A 22892-nucleotide genomic window follows, 5' to 3' on the forward strand; every position below is an offset into this window, starting at 1 on the left:
ATGGTCTTTTTATAGATTTAATTAATTCACTTATACTGTTTTGTATTTATATCGAGGTTTACAGGTATATTAAATAACCTTATTAATAACCTATACATGTAATCTTCTCCTTCCCTAGTACCCAGTTACAGTCAGGATGTAGAAGTTAAATGATATACTCATTTACTCAGAATTTTGATGTAAACATGCATCTGACATTCAGAAATTAGATAAAAAATATTTGTTTTAGTGTAAGATCGAAACCTCTTTCACAAAGTGGACACCAGATGCAATATTTTCACAAATAGTGCATGTAAAATACGGAGTGAAAGATACTTCAATCTTCCATGTAAAACAAACAAATTTACATTTTATTTCATGTGTTTTCAATGGTTGTAACCAAATTGTACCCCTATATTCATTTTGTCCATGTAATATCACATAGTTTGCATCATAACATCACAATGTGATGACATCAAAATATCTGTGTTGAAAAAATGCTAAATACTATAGTTTATGAGATTTACAATTCAATTCAATGTTTATGCATGAGTAGTTATTTGTATACATCTATATCTTTATTGAAGTTTATTTTGGAAAAGAATTTCTGATTATTCATGATTCCGATTATTCCTATTCCGGTGTTGTTCCATACCAGTTAAAAATAGATGAAATTTCACGGATATATTCCAATACATGTATTTCACTGAATAACATAAAGAAATTAGTATTATACAATTATAAAAATTCTTTCAGAATATCAAACCTATAAGACAGTTTACTACTTTTGTTAATATCAGAAAAATTCAACTGGAATCAAGTTGCTTTAACAAAGTGATAGAGCTATATGATAATTTTTACTCAGAATGAAAATGGTGTTGTTGTTTTTTTTTGTCACAAAACGCAGAAAGTCTACTGTAGATCAAGAACTGGTCAAATTAACGGCTGTTATGTGTAATTTTGTGTAGATTTTCAGACTTGTCAGTCTTTTTTAAAAAAAACTCTTCAGTGAAACAATTGTTTTTAATTGTATGGAAATATCTTGAGGTAAACACATAAACAATCCTTGATGGTGGATCAATCTTTCACTATGCCAACTGATATATAAGAAATTTTAAGTCTTTAACATTCAGCAGTAAGATTATACTTAAGTATTAGGTAGATAAGTACTTTTACTCAATAATGTAATTTGAAACACCTTGGAATTAATGAAAATAGAAAAGATAATTAGTAGAGAAAGCGGGTCATTCTGCAGTTTTGCCACACATTGTAATTAATTTTGTTTTAACAAACTATCTGGGTTTGTGATCCATACTTTAAGAAATGGTAGAGTTCCCAATGTAGACTTGACAAGTTGTTTATTCAATCACTATTGAATTCTGCATGCTTACACTGTGTTATCTATGTTTAGAATACTGCATGCTCTTTGTGTTTTGAGCTCGACTATTCGAAGAATAAGTAGAGCTATCCTACTCACCACGGCGTCGGCGTCACACCCTGGTTAAGTTTTTCGTACCAGTCCACATTTTGACAAAGTCTTTTGAGATAAAGCTTTGAAACTTTCAACACTTGTTTTCCATCACCATGTTCAGTTATAGACAAGAGTACATAACTCTGTCAAGCATTTTGACTGAATTATGGCCCCTTTTGACTTAGAAATCTTGGTTAAGTTTTTCGTACCAGTTCATATTTTGACAAAGTCTTTTAAGATAAAGCTTTGAAACTTTCAACACTTGTTTACCATCACCATGTCCAGTTGTAGGCAAGAGTACATAACTCCATCAAGCATTTTGGTTGAATTATGGCCACTTTTCGACTTAGAAATCTTGGTTAAGTTTTTCGTACCAGTCTACATTTTGACAAAGTCTTTTGAGATAAAAGCTTTGAAACTTTCAACACTTGTTTACCATCACCATGTCCAGTTGTAGGCAAGAGTACATAACTCCATCAAGCATTTTGACTGAATTATGGCCCCTTTTGACTTAGAAATCTTGGTTAAGTTTTTCGTACCAGTTTATATTTTGTGTAAAGTGTTTGACATATGGCTTTGAAACTTTTATAACTTGTTCAGTATAATAGTCTCTATCAATAGGCAAGAGTACATAACTCTGTCATCTTTTTTGACTGAATTATGGCCCTTTTTGAACTTGGAAATTGGTTCTGTTTTGTATATGTCCATGTTTTGTCATGACTATTTGACATATAGCTTTTAAACTTTAAACACTTGTTTATCATTATGATTTCCATCTGTAGGCAGGAGTACATAACTCTGACAACTATTTTGGCTGAATTATAGCCCTTTTTGGACTTGAAATTTGTTCAGTTTTTCTTACAAGTCAGCGTTTTGTCAAAACTATTTGAACTGTGGCTTTGAAACTTTTAACACTAGTTTATCAACATGAGTACATAACTCTGTCAACTATTTTGACTGAATTATGGCCCTTTTTGGACTTTGAAATTAGTTAAGTTTTTCATACAAGTCCATATTTTGCCTATCATATAACATAACATATTTGCCATTATGGTCACACATTGCCATTTAGTGCAAGACTAATCGAAATCCACAAATACAGGAACATTTTTTGTTTAATCCATTTCTTTCTTTTGTCTGAAAATCTATGGAGATATTTTGACCCGGGCATTCTTCAATCAATTCTTCGAATAGTCGAGCGTGCTGTCATCAGACAGCTCTTGTTTATTTTGTTACCCTATATCCCATACTACATTGCTAACTGTTCTATTTTTAGCCACCAATGGCATAACAACGCCTCTCAGAGTTGCACTGCCACCCAAGCCCGAGCTTTCTACAGCGGGTATGCACAAATTTAGTTCCATATTTATTTCTGATTTTTTAGGTGATGTTTTTTTTTTTTGTGAAATTTTGATTCCAGTACTGGTTATGTATTATGCACGAGACGAGAATCACTAGGACCGAGTAGGAGGGAATATATGGGTGATGTATATTTTCATGTTCAAGTTGTGCAGATACAGGTAGAATTCTGAAAATAATTCAAATATCATCAAATTTTCTTGAAATTTTACAATCTCTTTAATCTTGGGCATTGAAATAACTAAAAAAAATAAGAGACCTATATATTTTATTTGACTATATAATACAAAATAAGAAAAACTGCGAGAATCTGCATTGTAGAAATTTATATAAAAGCCAAAATGTTGTCAAAGTTGTGAATTCCCATCAACTCTTGTTTTAGTTCAAAAATGTCCAAACATGAAGCGCACAACCCTGTCTGATCGGAAGAATTTTCTGAATTGACCAAAAAGTTTTGTGAGAAAAAGTGTTTAATCTAAATCAAAATTATTGAATTTTTAGCTCACCTGAACATGAAGTGCTCAAGGTGAGCTTTTGTGATGGCCCTGTGTCTGTCGTCCGTCCGTCGTCCGTCCGTCCGTCCGTCGTCGTCAACAGTTTGACTGTTAACACTCTAGAGGTCACAATTTTGGCCCAATTTTAATGAAACTTGGTCAGAATATTACCCTCAATAAAATCTTGGACAAGTTTGATATTGGGTCATCTGGGGTCAAAAACTAGGTTACCAGGTCAGATCAAAGGAAAAGCTTGTTAACACTCTAGATGCCACATTTGTGACTGTATCTTCATGAAACTCAATCAGAATGTTAATCTTGATGATCTTTAGGTCAAGTTCGAATCTGGGTCATGTTGGGTCAAAAGCTAGGTCACCAGGTCAAATCAAAGGAAAAGCTAGTTAACAATCTAGAAGCCACATTTGTGACCATATCTTAATGAAACTTGGTCAGAATCTTAATCTTGATGATCTTTAGGTCAGGTTCTTATCTGGATCAGGTGGGGTCAAAAACTAGGTCACCAGGTCAAATCAAAGAAAAAGCTAGTGAACACTCTAGAGACCACATTTATGACCATATCTTTATGAAACTTGGTCAGAGTGTTAATCTTAATGATCTTAAGGTTAAGTTCCAATTTGGGTCAGGTGGGGTCAAAAACTAGGTCACCAGGTCAAATCAAAAGTAAAGCTTGTTAACAGTCTAGAAGCCACATTTATGACTGTATCTTCATGAAACTTGGTCAGACTGTTAATCTTGATGATCTTTAGGTCAACTTCGAATCTGGGTCATGTGGGGTCAAAAACTAGGTCACTAGGTCAAATTAAAGGAAAAAGTAGTTAACACTCTAGAGAACACATGTATGACCATATCTTAATGAAACTTGGTCAGAATGTTAATCTTGATGATCTTTAGGTCAGTAGGTCAGGTGAGTGATACAGGGCCTTCATAACCCTCTTGTTTATCCAGACATGCAGAACTACTTTTATCAATGTAACTTAAATTGTAATTTCAGTATCAATTCATTCAAGCAGTTTGATTGGTTTAGCCGTGACATTCGCATAGCGGTGAACCCAATGTTCATTTTGTATTCATGCGTGTAATTCAGTGGGTGCATCAATGCTAATTTTTTTTTTTTTAAATGCAAAAACTTCCTTTCAAAATGTGAGCACTCAGTCCTATTCAACTAACATTGTTTTAATTTGATGCAGAATGTTTTTTTCCAGTTTTAATGCTCTAATCTTCAAGCTTTTACTATTACATGTAATTTATATGTTGTATTTCATTAACATTTTAACTTCTATTTATATTTATAATATGTAACATCCAAGCCCATAATTTATTTGAAATAGTTGAGTCCAACACTTCCTCAGTGCTCTCTTTGAGGACATAACTTGTATTATAGGGTAATATATAACTAGTAGAATATGATATAATATGTTTGCAATATGCTGCAAGTTGAACTAACAATCATTTAAGTCTGTCGACACTAATGCAGCGTAAATATCTCCGAGATTTTGTGTAATTGTTACTCTTGTGTTTTGCTTCTGCTTAAGCTAGATACATGTTTTGCAGACCTTCATATTTTATACAGTTTGTTTAATGTCAAATTCAGATCATACCTTTTAATTATGCCCTGAAAATCTTCACAGTTATTTTTAGGCAGATTTGGTTCATGGTTTTACAAATGACTTTCAGTATGTGCAGGTCAAATAACATCATGATTACCCTTTGTTAACTGGACACAGCATCTGTATTTGTGGATGCACCTGTGTCCAACAGGCACATTTCTAGTTAAGATCATAAAAGTTGGTCTAATTACATTCAGTTTATATAGTTTGAGTGGTGGGCCAACCCTTTCGTATTTTTTGCAAATTGGACCAAAACGTTGTCTTGGAAAAGATTTTTCATGAAATATATGTTGTTTAACATTATCAAATGTTGTTTAACAGTGTGTGGTTTGAAACCTGACTTGTTCACTTTCAGGTCAACGGGTATTGAGTTATGCTACTGCAGTATACGACTATGCAGCAACAGCCACATCACAGATCAGCTTAAAAGCAGGAGAACGTGTTGCCGTGTTGAGTAAGACAGGCAGTGATAAAGGCTGGTGGAAAGGCGAACATTGCGCAACACACAGAGTATGCACATTTTGTCTTTCTTTTAGTGATACATGGGCAGAATAGTGGATGAAACATGAAAATCCTTTTAATTAATGTGGAATCATTGTTTTGTGTACTTAACTGATATGCATACTTTACTATGCCCCCCTTTGAAGAAGGAGGGGTATATTGTTTTGCAGAATGATGTCTGTCTGTCGGTCGGTATGTGGACCAATCTGTTTCCGGATGATAACTCAAGAACGCTTGGGCCTAGGATCATGAAAGTTGATAGGATGGTTGGTCATAACCAGCAGATGACTCCTATTGATTTTGAGATCAGTAGGTCAAAGGTCAAGGTCACAGTGACCCAGAACAGTTAAACGGTTTCCGGATGATAACTCAAGAATGCTTGGGCCTAGGATCATGAAAGTTGATGGGATGGTTGGTCATGACAGGAGATGACCCCTTTTGATTTTGAGATCAGAAGGTCAAAGGACAAGGTCACAGTGACCCAGAACAGTTAACGGTTTCCGGATGATAACTCAAGAATGCTTGGGCCTAGGATCATAGAAGTTGATAGGGATGTTGGTCATGACATGCAGATGACCCCTATTGATTTTGAGATCAGTAGGTCAAAGGTCAAGGTCACTGACCAGGTACATTTTAACGGTTTCAGGATGATAAGTCAAGAACGCTTGGGCCTAGGGTCATGAAAGTTGATATGGAGGTTGGTCATGACCAGCAGATGACCCCTATTGATTTTGAGGTTAGTAGGCCATAGGTCAAGGACACAGTGACCCGAACAGTAAAACTGTTTCTGGATGATAACTTCAGAACGCTTGGGCCTAGGATAACAAAACTTAATAGGGAGGTTGATCATGACCAGCAGATGACCCCAATTGATTTTGAGGTCAGTAGGTCTAAGGCCATTGTCACAGTGACCTGAAACAGTTAAAATGTGTCCAGATGATAACTTGAGAATGCTTGGGCCTAGGATCATGAAACTTAATAGGGAGGTTTATCGTGACCTGCAGATGACCCCTTTTGATTTTGAGGTCAATAGGTCAAGGTCACTTTGACCAAGAACAGTAGAACTTTTGTGCACAGTGACCAAATAATTTCTGTTCCTTGTGCAATTACTGAATGCATCAAGGGGGGCATTTCGTGTTCGACGAGCTCTTGTTAAAATAGATTTAGTTTGAGGACACAAGTGGTCAATTTTAATGACTTTGACATTGTCTTAGAGATGATTCATAAATTGCACTTGCCTCGTATTATTTTTAAAGATAAACATGATAAAATTCTTTAAAAGGACCGAAAATTATGTTACAGACTTGTTTTGAAAGTTTTATATAAAGTGCTGAAGAATTGTTCAAATAGATGGCAAGTAACTGTAATGCAACAGTCTGTTAGTTCACGGCGGAAGGGAGATTATGATAGAGATGAAATATTATGTGTTTATGAAACTACAACAAAAAGGATATATTCATTCTGGTGAGAATGTATACAGACATCCCAACATTTTCTGAATGCCAAGTGGGAGTTTTTGCTTTCCAAAGTGGGAGATTGAGGTGTTCAAGTGGGAGATTTTATACCGCGGTAATAATGTTCATGATAACGAAGCTTTTAACAAATCTAATGATAATATAAACTTATTTGCCCTTATAAAATCACTAGTCTTAAAAAAATTCACTTGTCTATATCTTATTATTCGTGCATTTTTAATGTTTTGGAACAGTAATACATGAAGCCTTCTGTGCAAAATTAAATAATTATGGCACTTTAAGCACCATGTCTAAATTCAAAACACCACTGAGAATTAAACCTGCACTTTTATTTCTTTTGTTGGAAAGAAGACTCCCCAGGTGGATTTTACATGACAAACAGTACAGCTCTTAGAACTGTAAAAACAAAATGTATATAGCTAAATGAATAAAAGTTCAAGCAATAGAAAATTTACTGTTTGATTCTCATCCCTGTCAACCAGTATTTAAAACCCCAGGCTCAAATACTTTTATTGATCAAAATCCTGTTATCCAAAATTGAATGTCCGGGTATTGTTACACTTTCGTAGATTTGCCTAAATCTCCAGTTAAAAGGATGTGTTTGACAAATTGTTATGATGCAAAAACAGTTTAACAGCATTTGATAGTAAATGATATTAAAATTTACCATGACATTTCCTCTTATCAAAATGATTTTAAGAGAAATGTTTTTTAAAACCTAGCAGGTTGACTCGGCGACCATCTACTTTCGATTTCAAAAAGTTACAGAAAAAGGTAAAGCCAGTATAATTTCTAATCTAAATTTGATTGAATTTAATTAGATATCTAATGTCTGGATTTTAATTTCAGCTGTGACACATTAAAGGTCCATTACTAAGGGAAAGTGAGTTTGCAATTTTTTTCATAGCCAGTGCATAGACTTCTGCAAGACACTAAATAATGAAGATTGGCAGGTCAAAATTTACAGAAGGTCTTTGGAACTCAAAGAAATGTATGTGTATTATGTTGAAATTTCAATGAATCGACAGAATGACCCCCCAGGTCTTTTTAACTTTCTTCATACTTCATAGAAAAATAATTGTACATATACTGCGATTTATTTCGAATTTCTACATACCAACTTTCATTTTCCAATAAAATGAAATAGTTTCTGTGCTTTTTAAAAGAAATTAAAATGTTCACTTTCCTTAGTATTGGACCTTTAATCAACACCTGGCTTTGTTAAATTGTGTAATAAACAATAATCAGCACGGGTAGAATAAGGTGCGAAAATATCCGAAAGCTGTTGTTTACAGACTCGTCAGTAGTGATACAGTATCAAATAGGCGCAAAGAAGCGGATTATTTCATAATTTTTGTGTGTTTATGTTGTTTTGTTGTTTTTTTTTTAATCGGGAGATTGAGACTTCTGATCGGGGTGATCGGGTTTTACAACCAGTATCGGGAGAAACCCGATCGGATCGGGAGAGTTGGGATGTCTGTGTATTACTGAGTGAACTTATAAACTGAGAAAAAAGTACTAAACTCTGTTGATAGTACACTAATACATTAATGTAAATGGGAATCTGTGAAATATGAATCTATAAAACATGATCTACTATATATGTGAATCTTTAGATCATAGTACATTATCTCATTAATGTACATGTGAAGCTATAAATCACAGTACACTTTCACATTAAGGTAAATTAATGTACATGTGAATCTGTACATATGAATATATCAAAAATAGTCCACTATCACATTTATAAACAGCTTAATCTATAAATCATAGAACATTATTGCACTATATCTTTACCAGATTTTTACCATTGATGTGTGATACACAGGTAAAAATGTACAGGTGAATCTTACAAAATCATAGATATACTACACAGACCATTATCTCTGTGATCTCAAAAATTACCATGTGTAAGTGCTCATGAAATTTAGTTATCGTTTAGTTTTTGGAGATGTAAATTGGCTGTAAATAATGTATTGTTGTTTCAGGTGGGGTATTTCCCATTCGCCTATGTGAGAGAAGAAGATGAGGAATGATAATAAATACACCACCCGATAGTTCACCCTACAGTAAACAGTTCACTGGACAGCCATATAAACTGATTTCCATGAAATTTGGACTTGTTTCACCAAGTTGTGTGAATAAATTATCCATCTTGTGGCCATACAGACATACTTAACTTGTTATGTGCACTGCGCTTCCACTGTAGAGCAGACACTGTTGAGAAAAGTGAAACTTGTGTGTTACTTTTATAATGAAGTTGGGTTGGTTGGAAAGAAAATACCTGATTTTATATAGAGATGTCTACTGTTTAGAGGTGTCATAACAGAAGTTATATCAAATATTAAACTGATAAATTCTGATATTCTGATTCAATCAATTTGACTGGCATGGAAAAGAGAAGAGAAATATTCAACAAAGGCTTGGTCATGAAGAAACTTGTATGTTATTTCTACACTGATACATCAAAAGCTGGACTGTGAAATCGCGAAGAGCTCTTGTTTATTTTGCTTGGCCTTCAGATAAGACAGTATGATAAAATAAATTGTAACCTGAGATTTTTACATGATCATATTGAATGCTAAGGTTATTTTGTATCGGAGACTATAATATACTGTCGGTATGTCATTAAACTTGAAACCAAGAAAAAGTATCCAAGAAATATTCATGTTTTATAAGAACGATGACATGATGTGTGTAAATATCAACATTTATAATTCCTGTATGGTGTTAAATTAAGAAATGCTTTGGACTACTTTTTCTCAGCCCTCAAGCTTAGAGATCATTACGATGAAAATGCTGCAAGTTCCTTGTTCAGTTGTCAACAGAACTGATAAAACATTGAGTCATCCTTCAGTGTGTCCAGTTTGTAGGTGGAGAAATTGAAGGTACATGTATTTGACCAATGATATATTAGTTAATACGTTGTGATATTGGGATATCATGTGAGTTTTAAGACTTTACTCGTGCTGAATTTTATCTCAGAATTACAAGAACTAATTGTACTACTGTTACCTGACCTTCCGAAAAATCAATTGAATGTAAAATTTTGTAGAAATTATGTAATAATGTTGAAAAAGAAAACAGTTTTTCTCCGTGATGTCATAATGCTTAAATCCAGTCAGCAGTATAACTGATTTTTATATGTTAAAATGATAAATGTGATTTTGTATAAAAATGATTATATTTTCATTTGTGACAAATCATTTAATATATTCCCCAAAATCAATTTATATGTATGTAAAATATGTAAATCCTGTGCATAATTTGTTGAGATTGTCTCCCTTGAAAAAGTCTTTTTATCACCTTACGCTGCCTGTGTGACATTATTGTTAACCCTTAGACAGCAAACTGAACCGCAAACGCTGAGCTTCACATATAGTTTTGGATAATATATAGTAGTTGATTGCCCTTTGGTGCTTGAGGTTACAATGATAATATTATTTTAGTTAACATTAGCATGTCGCTTGGCATAATTTTCTTTTATATAATCTTGGTGCCATATTTAAATAAAGGGTTTTAATTAAATTTGATCTTGATAGTTTTGCTCGATTGATTATTCATAAATCAGTTAGAGAGCTAACTAAGCGAGATTATAAGAGAATTGGACAGTTTCGTATAGGGACTAGTATTTAATTAACAGTTTCATTCTTGCATTTGACACATTGGTTCAGTCTTTTTAAATTTTCAAGTTGTATTTGAATGTGGGTTTCAGGATGAGTTGTTTTTGTAAATTAATTGGCGTCCTGATTGATTAACTACATAATGGATTGGGGCCTGCTGGTCAACAGCTGCGTAGTCGGTAGACTGGTTCCCTTTCAATGCTTGATTGTATTGAGAATAAGTTAGCAAATAGTGGATCTCTGACCAGACTGCGCAGATAGTGGTTGGTCATGTGGTGCAAACCCATGTTGAGTTCCTTGAAATCTTGATTTGACCTAGTCTTAAAGTCTGTTTTTCTTCAAATTTCAATAGTATTTGAATTGGTTTAACAATGATTGTATGTATTGTACCAATATAATTAGCTGCATGAGAAAACAACTAGTGGGTTTGCCCAGATGTGACCAGAAGTGCGATCCAACAGTCTGTCATTATCTATGCTGTTCGTTTCAAGCTTATTGAATTAAAAACTGTTAGCACGTGATTAATGAACAACTGCGCACATGCGAGGGGGATCCATGTGTGCAAACCACTATGTTGGTTTTCTCATGGACAGCTCAATTATTATTGCACATATGGTTATAAAAAATACATTTATCGCAACATTTATGTATGTCTTAATTAAACACTCATGATACAATAATAAAGAATTAGCCAATCAAATCGTTTATATGATAGTTTATACTGAATTGAGGTTTTTGAGATATTGAATAAGTCTATGGATTTTTTGTTGAAAAATACTGGAATTAATTTTTTCCTTCACTGACTGAACAAAGAGTATTGAACAAGTTATGAATAAAACCATTATTGTAAAGCAAGTTTCATTAGCTTATCCTGAATGAGGTAAAATGTGTATTAATTTTGTTAGAAAAATCAAAAGTAGCATAGTAATGTTGGTCAGTAACATAGAGCATTAAGAACAACATTAAGTAGATTGCTTCATCTCAGTGGTTCATAAAATCAGGCCATTTTGTCCTATCGTTTATGTAAACATAAGATTTGTCATAACATGTCCACTATAAATACAAACATTGATCCTTTCTAGAATTTTTTTGACAGTTATATTACATATCAATTTATGAGTAATAAATGTTCTTGCCAAAATTCAGACCTGTAGGCTTGACCAAAGCACAGTATTGTAAATCCAGATGTAGTAAATTTCTTCTGTATGTATGTCCACTACACATTGCTGAGCAGTTATGATCACTGACTTATTTATTTTCCCCTCTTCTCTGCCAGAGTCATGTTATGATGAGGAAAAGCTGTTCAGTTAGCTTGCATTAAGATGGTGGTTCTATCCAGGTGCCTGCCTTTGACTAAAATAATGCCCAGGTTGGTATGTAGGATCCTTCATTTAATGCTGGAAAGTTGCCAAGGGACCTGAATTTGTTTGCCACTGTACATGAGAGGAAGTGGTAGAACAATACTGTTTACTCATGTACATGGAGGAAGTGATAGAAAAATCACATATGCTCATGTACACGAGAGGAAGTAGCAGAACAACTGTTGTTTGCTTATGTACACGAAGTAATAGAACAACTATGTTTGCTCCTGAACATGAGTGGAGGTGGTTGTACAGTTGTGTTTGCTAAGAAATTTGCTTCTTGTCTAGCATTTTGCACCCTAACCTTGTTTATCCAGCAGCTGCCTAACTCACTTTGTGTACACTACACATTATTGTTGAGATGACATTTTATAGTTAATTGTCTTGAGCAAAGGGATAGTGTTCCATTTTCACCTTTTCTTTGGTCACTGGAGCACAAAGTCCTGTGGGTTAGCTGTTGTGATCACTCACTGTAGGCCCTCTATCTGTCTACACTTTCTTCCAAACAACATTCTCTGAAACCCATTTCTGAAACCATTTGGTGGAAGTTGATGAAAATTGGCCTGTATGTCCCTTTGATAGTCCTTTATCAAAGAATTATATTCCATGCAGAACTCTGGTTGCCACAGGAATGGAAAAGAAAAACTTTAAAAATCTTCTCAAAAGTCTTCTTGTCAGAAACGCCCAATTTCATAATAACTTTTAAAGAAATGTTCGTGTTTGATCCTAGACCAAGACTGTGCCAGTTTTTCAGAATATTAAAAAAACAGATTCCAAAGGGTGTGGTCACATTTCTTTGTATGTATCTAGTTGGAACATAAAATAATCTTGTCAGAAACTAGTTACTGGTTAGATTGTCAAATAATTACAAGTTCCTTGGGTGACCCTCTTTCAATATTGTTCTGATTCATAAAAAAACATGGCTGGAAGAGGGCTTAGTTTCTTCTTCATATGTATATAATGTTTTACTTTAAAAAAAAACCTTCTTGTCTTAAACTGTAATGCCCTTTGCTTAGGTACTTGGCATGGATAATGCAAATATGAACATATGTTGCACGTTTTACACCCTGGAATGCATAAAATCATGAACTTTTGCCTTTCATATATTGGACTATAGTGAGCCTATGCTCGTTTGAGTGAGGCGACCAATATAGGGCCATCAGGGCCCTCTTATTTGAGCAAGGGAACAATGTTCCATATTTCCACTCTTTTATTTTTTGTGCGAAGGAGCTGCGTTCCATATTTCAAACTGTTTCAGTTATGGTAAGGAAATATTTAGTATTAACATTTTTTTGTTGAGTCTTGTATATTTGGCAGAGCCAACTTTGCTATGTTAAAAATAGTTACTCTTGTTCTGGATGTAGGCTTTTGAGACCAATTTATGTTTGTAATATACATGTGAACGTGTAAACAATTGACTTGTATGGATGTTAACTGCCAGTTGACAAGATTAACCTGTTTCTGTGAGATGTGCATAACTTTCAGTTCTGTAATTATGCTGAATGTTGGATGTTTGCACATATTTTAGGCAACCCCCTCCCCCTTAAAGAAGGTTAACTTTTAATTTTAATATTTGAAGCCGTGAAAAATGCAAGTTTTCAAACGTTCTTTTGTTAATCTAATAAATTAAAGTTATAGCTGTTTTTCAGTCATCATAGGAACACTGTCCCCATTGTTTCCAGCAAACTTCCACATTTCCTGGATCATAGAAACACTTTCCCCATTTCCAGCATCATAGAAACACTTTCCCCATTGTTTTTAGCAACACTTCCCCATGTCCAACATCATAGAAACACTTCCCCAGTTCCCAGCATCATAGAAACACTTTCCCCCGTAGCCAGTGTCATAGAAACACTTTCCCCATAGCCAGTGTCATAGAAACACTTTCCCCATAGCCAGTGTCGTAGAAACACTTTCCCTAGTTTCAGCATCATAGAAACACTCCCTGCTTCCAAAGATATAAGATCACTAGCTGATCTGGTCTGGTCAGCATGACAAAAGTCAGTTTGTCATCAAACTTCTGCTTCCACTTCTAATATATTCATGATGACATAAAACTTGCATTTTTAATGATGTTCATTGCGTAAGAGACTGTATTATACTGTTGTTTTACAGGTACATAGCATGTATTACATATTGTTGTTGTAAGAGATATATTTTCATTTTGTTACACTTATTTTTTGTAAGCACACTTTGTGTACATATATTTGCTACTTGTTTACATTTAGATTTTTTATGTTCCACACAGTGTATTGTGTATATTTGTTGATTCTATCTTTTGTTTAAAGAATATGTCTTCTATAAGATATAGTGCTAACAAAATATTAAAATGCGAAATCAGAGTAATGTTTCTTACTTACTTTTCCATACTTGGGCGTTGGGATGTGGAGAAAGCCACATCCATACCTGGAATTGTTGGGTGGATTGGGTTGGGGTGTAGGAGACAAAAGCTTGTTACAAAATGCAGTTTTCCGTAAACATTCAGGCCTGCGGCCAAATTCTGTAGATGGCCTAAAACAAATTTCTCTTTCACATACCCGGTACATTTGGTTTGGATGCCTTATGTTTGTGTTTAACTATTATTTGATAACTGATATGTTTGGTTGTTAGCTGCATGGTCATTTTTGTTTTCAGAAAATATGGAATATCAGAGCTTTGCTATTTTTTATGATATATGCATTGTCAATAAAATGATGTGTATATTGCAAATTCCGGAAAATCTAAATTGTTTGTATGAAGCTTGATATTTAGCTTGCTAATCGAAGTTGTAAGTGAACAGTCACCACTGTGGAGGAATGCATACAAGTACTTTGAATGCTTTTGAGTAATATATTGTCTTTGCAAAAAGTAAAATGAAATACCTTTTCAGAATGAATTTATTTTATGCTTGGAAACACCTTTTACAAATATTAAAATGATATGAATTAACACAATACTAGATACATTTACTTTCATCCAGAGTTAAGATATTATGAAGACTTACAGTTACGTTATTTACGTTACCTTGGAGTTATGTTATTTACGTTACCTTGGAGTTACGTTATTTACGTTACCTTGGTTTACTGAAAATAGTAAACTAATACATAGATATAAGTTAAGAATGTTTAGGTACCTACATCAAACTAACAAAACATCTTATTTATGAATGGATGACACTGATTACAAATAAACTGTGCGACATGTGTTACTTACATTTTCGTAACATACAAACTTGTGGATATTATATAACCAGTGGAAGTAAAGCAATAGTAGCGTCGGTTTGACAGAGCCTGTTCATGAGAGATTATGAAGTAAAACAGCTTAAATTTTATTATACAGTAACCTCGACAAGTATTTGTTTCTATTGTACATGCATACTAGTTTCAATCGGGAAAGATCTTAATTTGTGAAAATCTGTGAAAAGTAATTGTTTAACTTTGATGCCTATATATAAATCAACATCTGTTACGTTTAAGAGTTATATTTAGTAAAACAATACCTATATAGAATGTGTGCAAATGTGATAAAAGCTTTATATTTTGCTTTAGGTATTAGCATATACACAACTTAGTTGCAAGCGTGAAATGTTGCATTAAATCTACAAAAATATGTGCCATTTTAACTGGTAGGCAATATAAAATATATATCAACATTACTAATTAAGCATTTAAAGGATTTTCATAACTAGTATCCAGAATCAAGACTGACAACCTTCTCTATATAAATGAACATTTATAAAGTTCAGTAAACATATTTCAGTAATGTTTGATTCAAGTCATTCAGATATATTGTCTTTTATTCTTAGTTTACCATAGGACAGACTTTTCTGTACCGTATATTCGATACTTCTAAACATACGACTCACAGATATCTCGGACAATGTCTAAGAGGATGATATAAGTGATAATTTAATTATGACTCATTGTGTAGGATAATATATACAAGATTATTATGGACTGCCCTATACCTAATTTACTAGACTGGTCCTTTCCCATCTACAATTATGAACAGTTTAGGCCTAATGTAATGTTTAAGGTAGTTACCAGCAGAGCGGCATTCTATTCAGTAGTGAATAGTAGATTGGCACAGTGAAGGCAAGTATTGAAAAGTGTAATAACATGCTTTCTTACATGGCTTGACTTGTCAGTTAAACAAAGAAGCAAGTTAGTGAAGCATTGTATATTCTGTAAAGGCCTTATTTGATAAATGTTTTCAATGGTCTTTGTTGCCATTATAGTCTTCCGCATTTAGAAGGGGAGACGTGCTGATTTATTGCCATTTCTGTCTGTATGTCGCTAAGTTGTCCACGTAACTCCCCTAACACCACTGTGGATTTACACCAAACTACACAAGTGATCATTGCCAAGCCTAATTGTGCACGTCATCGGCATTTTCTTGTATGCTGATTTTCATTTAACCTAGAAACTTCAAACTTCATAGGATGGCATGGCTTATGGAGTAGACAACCCCTATTGTTTTTGGAGTCACTCCATCAAAGGTCAAGGTCACAGGGGCTGGAACATGGAAAACCATTTCCAATCAATAACTTGAAAATCATTTGACCCAGAATGTTGAAACTTCATAGGATGTTTGGTCATACAGAGTAGATGACCCCTATTGATTTTGGGGTCACTATCAAAGGTCAAGGTCGCAGCTAACAAAACATGGAAATCCATTTCCGGTGAGTAACTTATGAACCACTTTACCTAAAATGTTGAAACTTCATAGGGTGATGGGGCTTACAGAGTAAATGAACCTTATTGTTTTGGGGTCACTGTTAAAGGTGAAGGTCACAGTGGACAGAATATGGAAGTCAATTTCCAGTCAATAACTTAAGAACCATCTGACCTAGAACCTTCAAACTTCACAGGGTGATAGGACTTACAGAGTAGATGAAACCTTTTGTTTTTGGAGACGCTCTATCAAAGGTGAAGGTCAAAGGGGGGCTGAACATAGAAAACACTTCTCAGTCAGTATCTTGAGGCTGCTTGATGTAGAATGTTGAAACTTGATAGGATGATTGGACATGCAGAGTAGATGATCCCTATTAATTTTGGGGCCACTCGATCGAAGGTCAAGGCCACAGGGGCCAGAACATGGAAAACCATTTCCAATGCATAACTCGAGAATCACTAGGCCCAGAATGTTGAAACTTAGTGGGATGATTGGACATATCAAGTAGATGACGGGTATTGCAGCCAACCATTAGTGTCTCTATGACTTGCTTCTGTCCACTACCGACTCCTTGCCTATACGACTATGCATTGGGGAAGACCTGCAAAAGCATTTTCCAGTGTTTAGGGTATTTCTCTTACATTATTTTGTGGATCTCATCAAACCTTATGGCAGTGAGCAGTGCCAAGCCTCACTGTGCACATTATCTGAATTTTCTTGTTTGAAGATTTGTGATGGAGTTATGGCCCTTGATTTGATGAATTTTAACTTTTTTTGATTTTGTCCAGACCATACATTTGACATGCATGAAGCAATCTTGTTTATATTTGGCATGAATGTTTACCTCAATTAGGAGTGTCTTGCACAAACCCCATGTTCCTATCTCAAAGGTCAAGTTATAAAACCCTTACATGATCTTTTTAAGGGGTTATATTTCTGTACAAGGTTGCCTTTTTCATGTGAGTATGGTCCTTTCTAGCTGTCGCTTATGTATCAGTAAAACTATATACACTCAACAAAATTCCTAATTGGTCAGTTTATATTGTATTACTATTTTGTTAATAATGCATGTATTCACACAAAATTTCACATACCAACATTTGAATAGGTACTGCAGCTAATTATTTATTTATATTTGGCGACTCACAGCCAAAGTAACCGCATTAGGCATTTTGACTAACATTACATATTTTGCACGTGCATGGCATGTGCACCAATATGCACATGTTCGTTTACACTTTTGGCATTACTGACGAAAGTTCTACTAGAAAAACACATATCATGGTGAAATTGACAAAAAAGCAATGCGATCGAGCTGTCGGAATGTTGCTAGCAGGGACACATTTACGACACATGTGTAATTATTTTTGCAATTTCAAACGAATTTTGACATAATTTGTTTGTAGCTGTTACTTTGATGGTTATTTCCATTTTAAACCTTATTTCCGATTACAAGAACCTTCAGTCGTTGGTTATCTACAATCCGCGCTCTTTTGGCAAAATTTAACCCAAGGACAATTCATTGAAGTGACCGATTTTGAGTTTTGTTGTAAAATTCCGACAGCCCAGGCGCGTTGCTCTTATGTCAATTTCACAATGATGTGTTTTTCTAGTAGGACTTTCGTCAGTAATGCCAAAAATGTTCACTAACAAGTGCATATTGGTGCGCATGCTCTGCACGTGCAAAATATGCAACATTGGTCAAAGCGCCTAATGCGGTTACGCTGGCCGTGAGTCAACCAAAAATGAATCAATTATTAGCTGCAGTACCTATTCAAATGTCAGTATGTGAAATTTCTTGTAAATACATGCATTATTAACAAAATAGTAATGCAATATAAACTGACCAATTAGGAATTTTGTTATGTGTAGCTGTTTGCAAAAACAAACTTTCTACACACTCTGGAGTTACAAGGTCTGTTATAGAGACATGTAAGCATCCTGCTTGAGTTACACACTCAAAACTTACACAGTCTGGTTACAGAGACAAGCTTTTATCCCCATTTTATTACAAAGGTCTGGATTTTTGGGATCATGGAGTCCATTCAATATCTAATAGAATTCCACTCAAGCTGGTGCTAGAAGGTGCGAGGGGTGTTTGCACTTTCCATTACATCAGATCAAACAAAGTCTGCTTTTATTTTACTTGGTTGCAGTCCAACATTGCTTCCGAAGGACCTTCTTACAGTTTTTATTTACTGGTTATGAAGAAAGTTATTATCCAACTTTAGTCAGTAGTTACACAAACAAAGTTTTCAAGGTCTGAATAAAGAGACAAGATATTACTCCTCTTTAGTTACAAATAGTAAAACAAGCAAATTCGATGAATTGGAATCCCCCGCCGAAAGGGTCAGAGTTGAGGAACGGCAAAAAAATATATCCAGCAAAAAGTTAAGAATGTTACCAAGAAGCAAATTAATTTCATTAGTCAAAATCAAAAAAAGAAAATGAATGGTTTGTTTGGGTGGGGCTGGGGGGGGGGGGGGTGGTGACACAACAGTTTACATTTGATTATAAATATTGATAGAAAATGAAAAATGAAAAAATAGGTGGGGTGGGTGGGGAGGGGGAACCAAGGTAAGGTGGTGACCAGGTGTAGGTACACAACTCACATGTTTATAATAAATGTTCATGGAAAAGAATGAAAGAAGTTTAATGAAATTCTTCCAATTGGTTGGTTTGTTATGTACAGATCTGTGGATTTTTAAACAATTTAAAGGCAATAACTATACGGAAAATTGACCATCGAAAAAAAACTTGAAGGGCATCGTCGCAGTATCTTGGTTCATGTCTGTTTCAAGTTTGATGAAATTCTACCTGCTAGTTACTGAGAAATGGCTGCAGACGGACATTTTTCATTAAATCAAGGGCAATAACTCTGACGGAAATTGACCTATCAAAAAAAAAAACTTGACGGGCATCAGCACAGTATCTTGGTTCATGTCTACTTCAAATTTGATGAAATTCTACCTGTTAGTTACTGAGAAATAGCTGCAGACGGACATTTTTTATTAAATCAAGGGCAATAACTCTGAGGGAAATTGACCAATCAAAAAAAAAACTTGACGGGCATCATCGCAGTATGTTGGTTCATGTTTATTTCAAGTTTCATGAAATTCTACCAAGTAGTTACTGAGAAATGGCTGCGGACGGACGGACGGACGGACTGACGGACGGACGGACAACGCCATTTCAATACCCCCCTCCCGATTTCATCGGCGGGGGATAATTACATGGTCTGATTAAGGAGAAAAGTTATAATCTCCCTGAAGGTTACATGGTCTAGATACAAATAGAAATTATTATGTCCCTTTTTAAATATACACACGAAGCTTACATGGTCTGTTAGTATCACCCTTGAGTTACACACACACAAAGTGTCTTGGTTATTGAAACAAGTTATTATCCCTCTTTAGTTATAAACTGGAAGTTATATACTAAAAGGTTACATGGTCTGGTTAAAGAGCTATTATCCCCCTTTAGTTATAAACACAAAGGTTACCTGGTCTGGTTAAAGAGCTATTATCCCCCTTTAGTTGTGTACACAAAGGTTACCTGGTCTGGTTAAAGAGCTATTATCCCCCTTTGGTTATAAACGCAAAGGTTACATGGTCTGGTTAAAGAGCTATTATCCCCCTTTGGTTATAAACGCAAAGGTTACATGGTCTGGTTAAAGAGCTATTATCCCCCTTTAGTTATAAACGCAAAGGTTACCTGGTCTGGTTAAAGAGCTATTATCCCCCTTTAGTTATAAACGCAAAGGTTACCTGGTCTGGTTAAAGAGCTATTATCCCCCTTTAGTTATAAACGCAAAGGTTACCTGGTCTGGTTAAAGAGCTATTATCCCCCTTTAGTTATAAACGCAAAGGTTACCTGGTCTGGTTAAAGAGCTATTATCCCCCTTTAGTTATAAACGCAAAGGTTACCTGGTCTGGTTAAAGAGCTATTATCCCCCTTTAGTTATAAACGCAAAGGTTACCTGGTCTGGTTAAAGAGCTATTATCCCCCTTTAGTTATAAACACAAAGGTTACATGGTCTGGTTAAAGAGCTATTATCCCCCTTTTGTTATAAACACAAAGGTTACCTGGTCTGGTTAAAGAGCTATTATCCCCCTTTAGTTATATACACAAAGGTTACCTGGTCTGGTTAAAGAGCTATTATCCCCCTTCAGTTATAAACACAAAGGTTACCTGGTCTGGTTAAGGAGCAATTATCCCCCTTCAGTTGTGTACACAAAGGTTACATGGTCTGGTTAAAGAGCTATTATCCCCCTTTAGTTATAAACGCAAAGGTTACATGGTCTGGTTAAAGAGCTTGGTTAAGGAGCTATTATCACTCTTTGGTTATAAACGCAAAGGTTACCTGGTCTGGTTAAGGAGCTATTATCACTCTTTGGTTATAAACGCAAAGGTTACCTGGTCTGGTTAAAGAGCTTGGTTAAGGAGCTATTATCCCCCTTTAGTTATAAACGCAAAGGTTACCTGGTCTGGTTAAGGAGCTATTATCACTCTTTGGTTATATACGCAAAGGTTACCTGGTCTGGTTAAGGAGCTATTATCCCCCTTTAGTTATAAACGCAAAGGTTACCTGGTCTGGTTAAGGAGCTATTATCACTCTTTGGTTATAAACGCAAAGGTTACCTGGTCTGGTTAAAGAGCTATTATCCCCCTTTGGTTATTAACGCAAAGGTTACCTGGTCTGGTTAAAGAGCTATTTTCCCCTTTAGTTATATACGCAAAGGTTACCTGGTCTGGTTAAAGAGCTATTATCCCCCTTTAGTTATATACGCAAAGGTTACCTGGTCTGGTTAAAGAGCTATTATCCCCCTTTAGTTATATACGCAAAGGTTACCTGGTCTGGTTAAAGAGCTATTATCCCCTTTAGTTATATACGCACAGGTTACCTGGTCTGGTTAAAGAGCTATTATCCCCCTTTAGTTATATACGCAAAGGTTACCTGGTCTGGTTAAAGAGCTATTATCCCCCTTTAGTTATATACGCAAAGGTTACCTGGTCTGGTTAAAGAGCTATTATCCCCCTTTAGTTATATACGCAAAGGTTACCTGGTCTGGTTAAAGAGCTATTATCCCCCTTTAGTTATATACGCAAAGGTTACCTGGTCTGGTTAAAGAGCTATTATCCCCCTTTAGTTATATACGCACAGGTTACCTGGTCTGGTTAAAGAGCTATTATCCCCCTTCAGTTATATACGCACAGGTTACCTGGTCTGGTTAAAGAGCTATTATCCCCCTTCAGTTATATAGGCAAAGGTTACATGGTCTGGTTAAAGAGCTATTATCCCCCTTCAGTTATAAACACAAAGGTTACATGGTCTGGTTATGGAGCTATTATCCCCCTTTAGTTGTATACACAAAGGTTACATGATCTGGTCACTGAGACATGTTGTAATCCTCTTCAGTTACTTACAGAAACGGCTACATCGCCTGGCTATAGAGAATATCACCTTCAATTTCACACAAAATGGCTACAGATTATGCGAATATATCACCAATTCTTGGTGTGAATGAGAATATCCTTCTTGAAACCAACTCTATCAGTTATCCAAGATATCCAAGAGCAGGGGAACGTGGAGGTGGTGGGGTTAGGGGGTTTGGATGCTGTAGGCAGAAACAGTAAAACCACTAGAAACCACCATCAGAAATACAAAATTACCATTAGTTACACACAGAAATGACAAAAGACAAATTAACAGAAAAGCATTTTTTTTTCAAATTTATTGACTAGGAACAAAGTAAACTTTTAAATAAACCCGAAATAGTAAAAAGACATATTTCAATTATGTATAGATTATGTAAATTCTTATCAAAATTGTAATGAAAAAAGTGTTAGTTATACAAAACTGATGTATAAGTAAATAGACAACAATTCTATTAATATCACAAATTTATGCAGAATGACTGCTGAGCACAACGTTAGATTAAAGAAACATATATCTAACCAATTATCAGTTACACTTGTGTGTATGTAAATGCACCCTTTTGCATATTTTTTGTTGCATAATCATTAATCAAGCAATTTTGGTTAAAGTTCTTGATCATTACCCCCCAAGGGTCATTCAAGCCTTTATGGCTACTAACATGTTATGTGAGCAAATCTTTCTTCAATTATATGTACATACAATAACCTATTTCTGTAGATTCATCATCTTGTGTAAACTGAATTTCCTCAATGTAATACAGGTTAGTAGCCTCCACTTGACATGCATAATAGATATTGAGGCTAGACTAGTGGCTTACTGGCCATGTAAAGTTTTTGGAAATATTTCACTACACAATCCTTTTGACCGGATCAATCAATTAAGTATTCTTGAAATGGTCAAAGGTGGCA

At 35.0% G+C, this 22892-nt stretch overlaps 1 protein-coding gene across 10 annotated transcripts in view; it reads left to right on the top strand.

Annotated features, from left to right (window-relative positions):
• LOC123543477 (proto-oncogene vav-like) overlaps positions 1-9823 on the top strand; it is a 106525-nt gene extending 96702 nt beyond the window's left edge. For 8 of the 10 annotated variants that reach the window (XM_053524496.1, XM_053524495.1, XM_053524500.1 and 5 more), the window contains 3 exons: positions 2727-2792; positions 5287-5441; positions 8896-9823. In XM_053524496.1, coding sequence (XP_053380471.1) covers positions 2727-2792; positions 5287-5441; positions 8896-8943 — 269 coding nt within the window. In that variant the 3' untranslated portion in view covers positions 8944-9823. The remainder of the gene's footprint in view (positions 1-2726; positions 2793-5286; positions 5442-8895) is intronic. The other 2 variants (XM_053524501.1, XM_053524502.1) reach the window with 1 other exon arrangement.
• The last annotated feature ends 13069 nt before the right edge of the window (positions 9824-22892 follow it).

The sequence above is a fragment of the Mercenaria mercenaria genome, chromosome 15 (genome assembly GCF_021730395.1).
Source record: "Mercenaria mercenaria strain notata chromosome 15, MADL_Memer_1, whole genome shotgun sequence".
Taxonomy (NCBI): domain Eukaryota; kingdom Metazoa; phylum Mollusca; class Bivalvia; order Venerida; family Veneridae; genus Mercenaria; species Mercenaria mercenaria.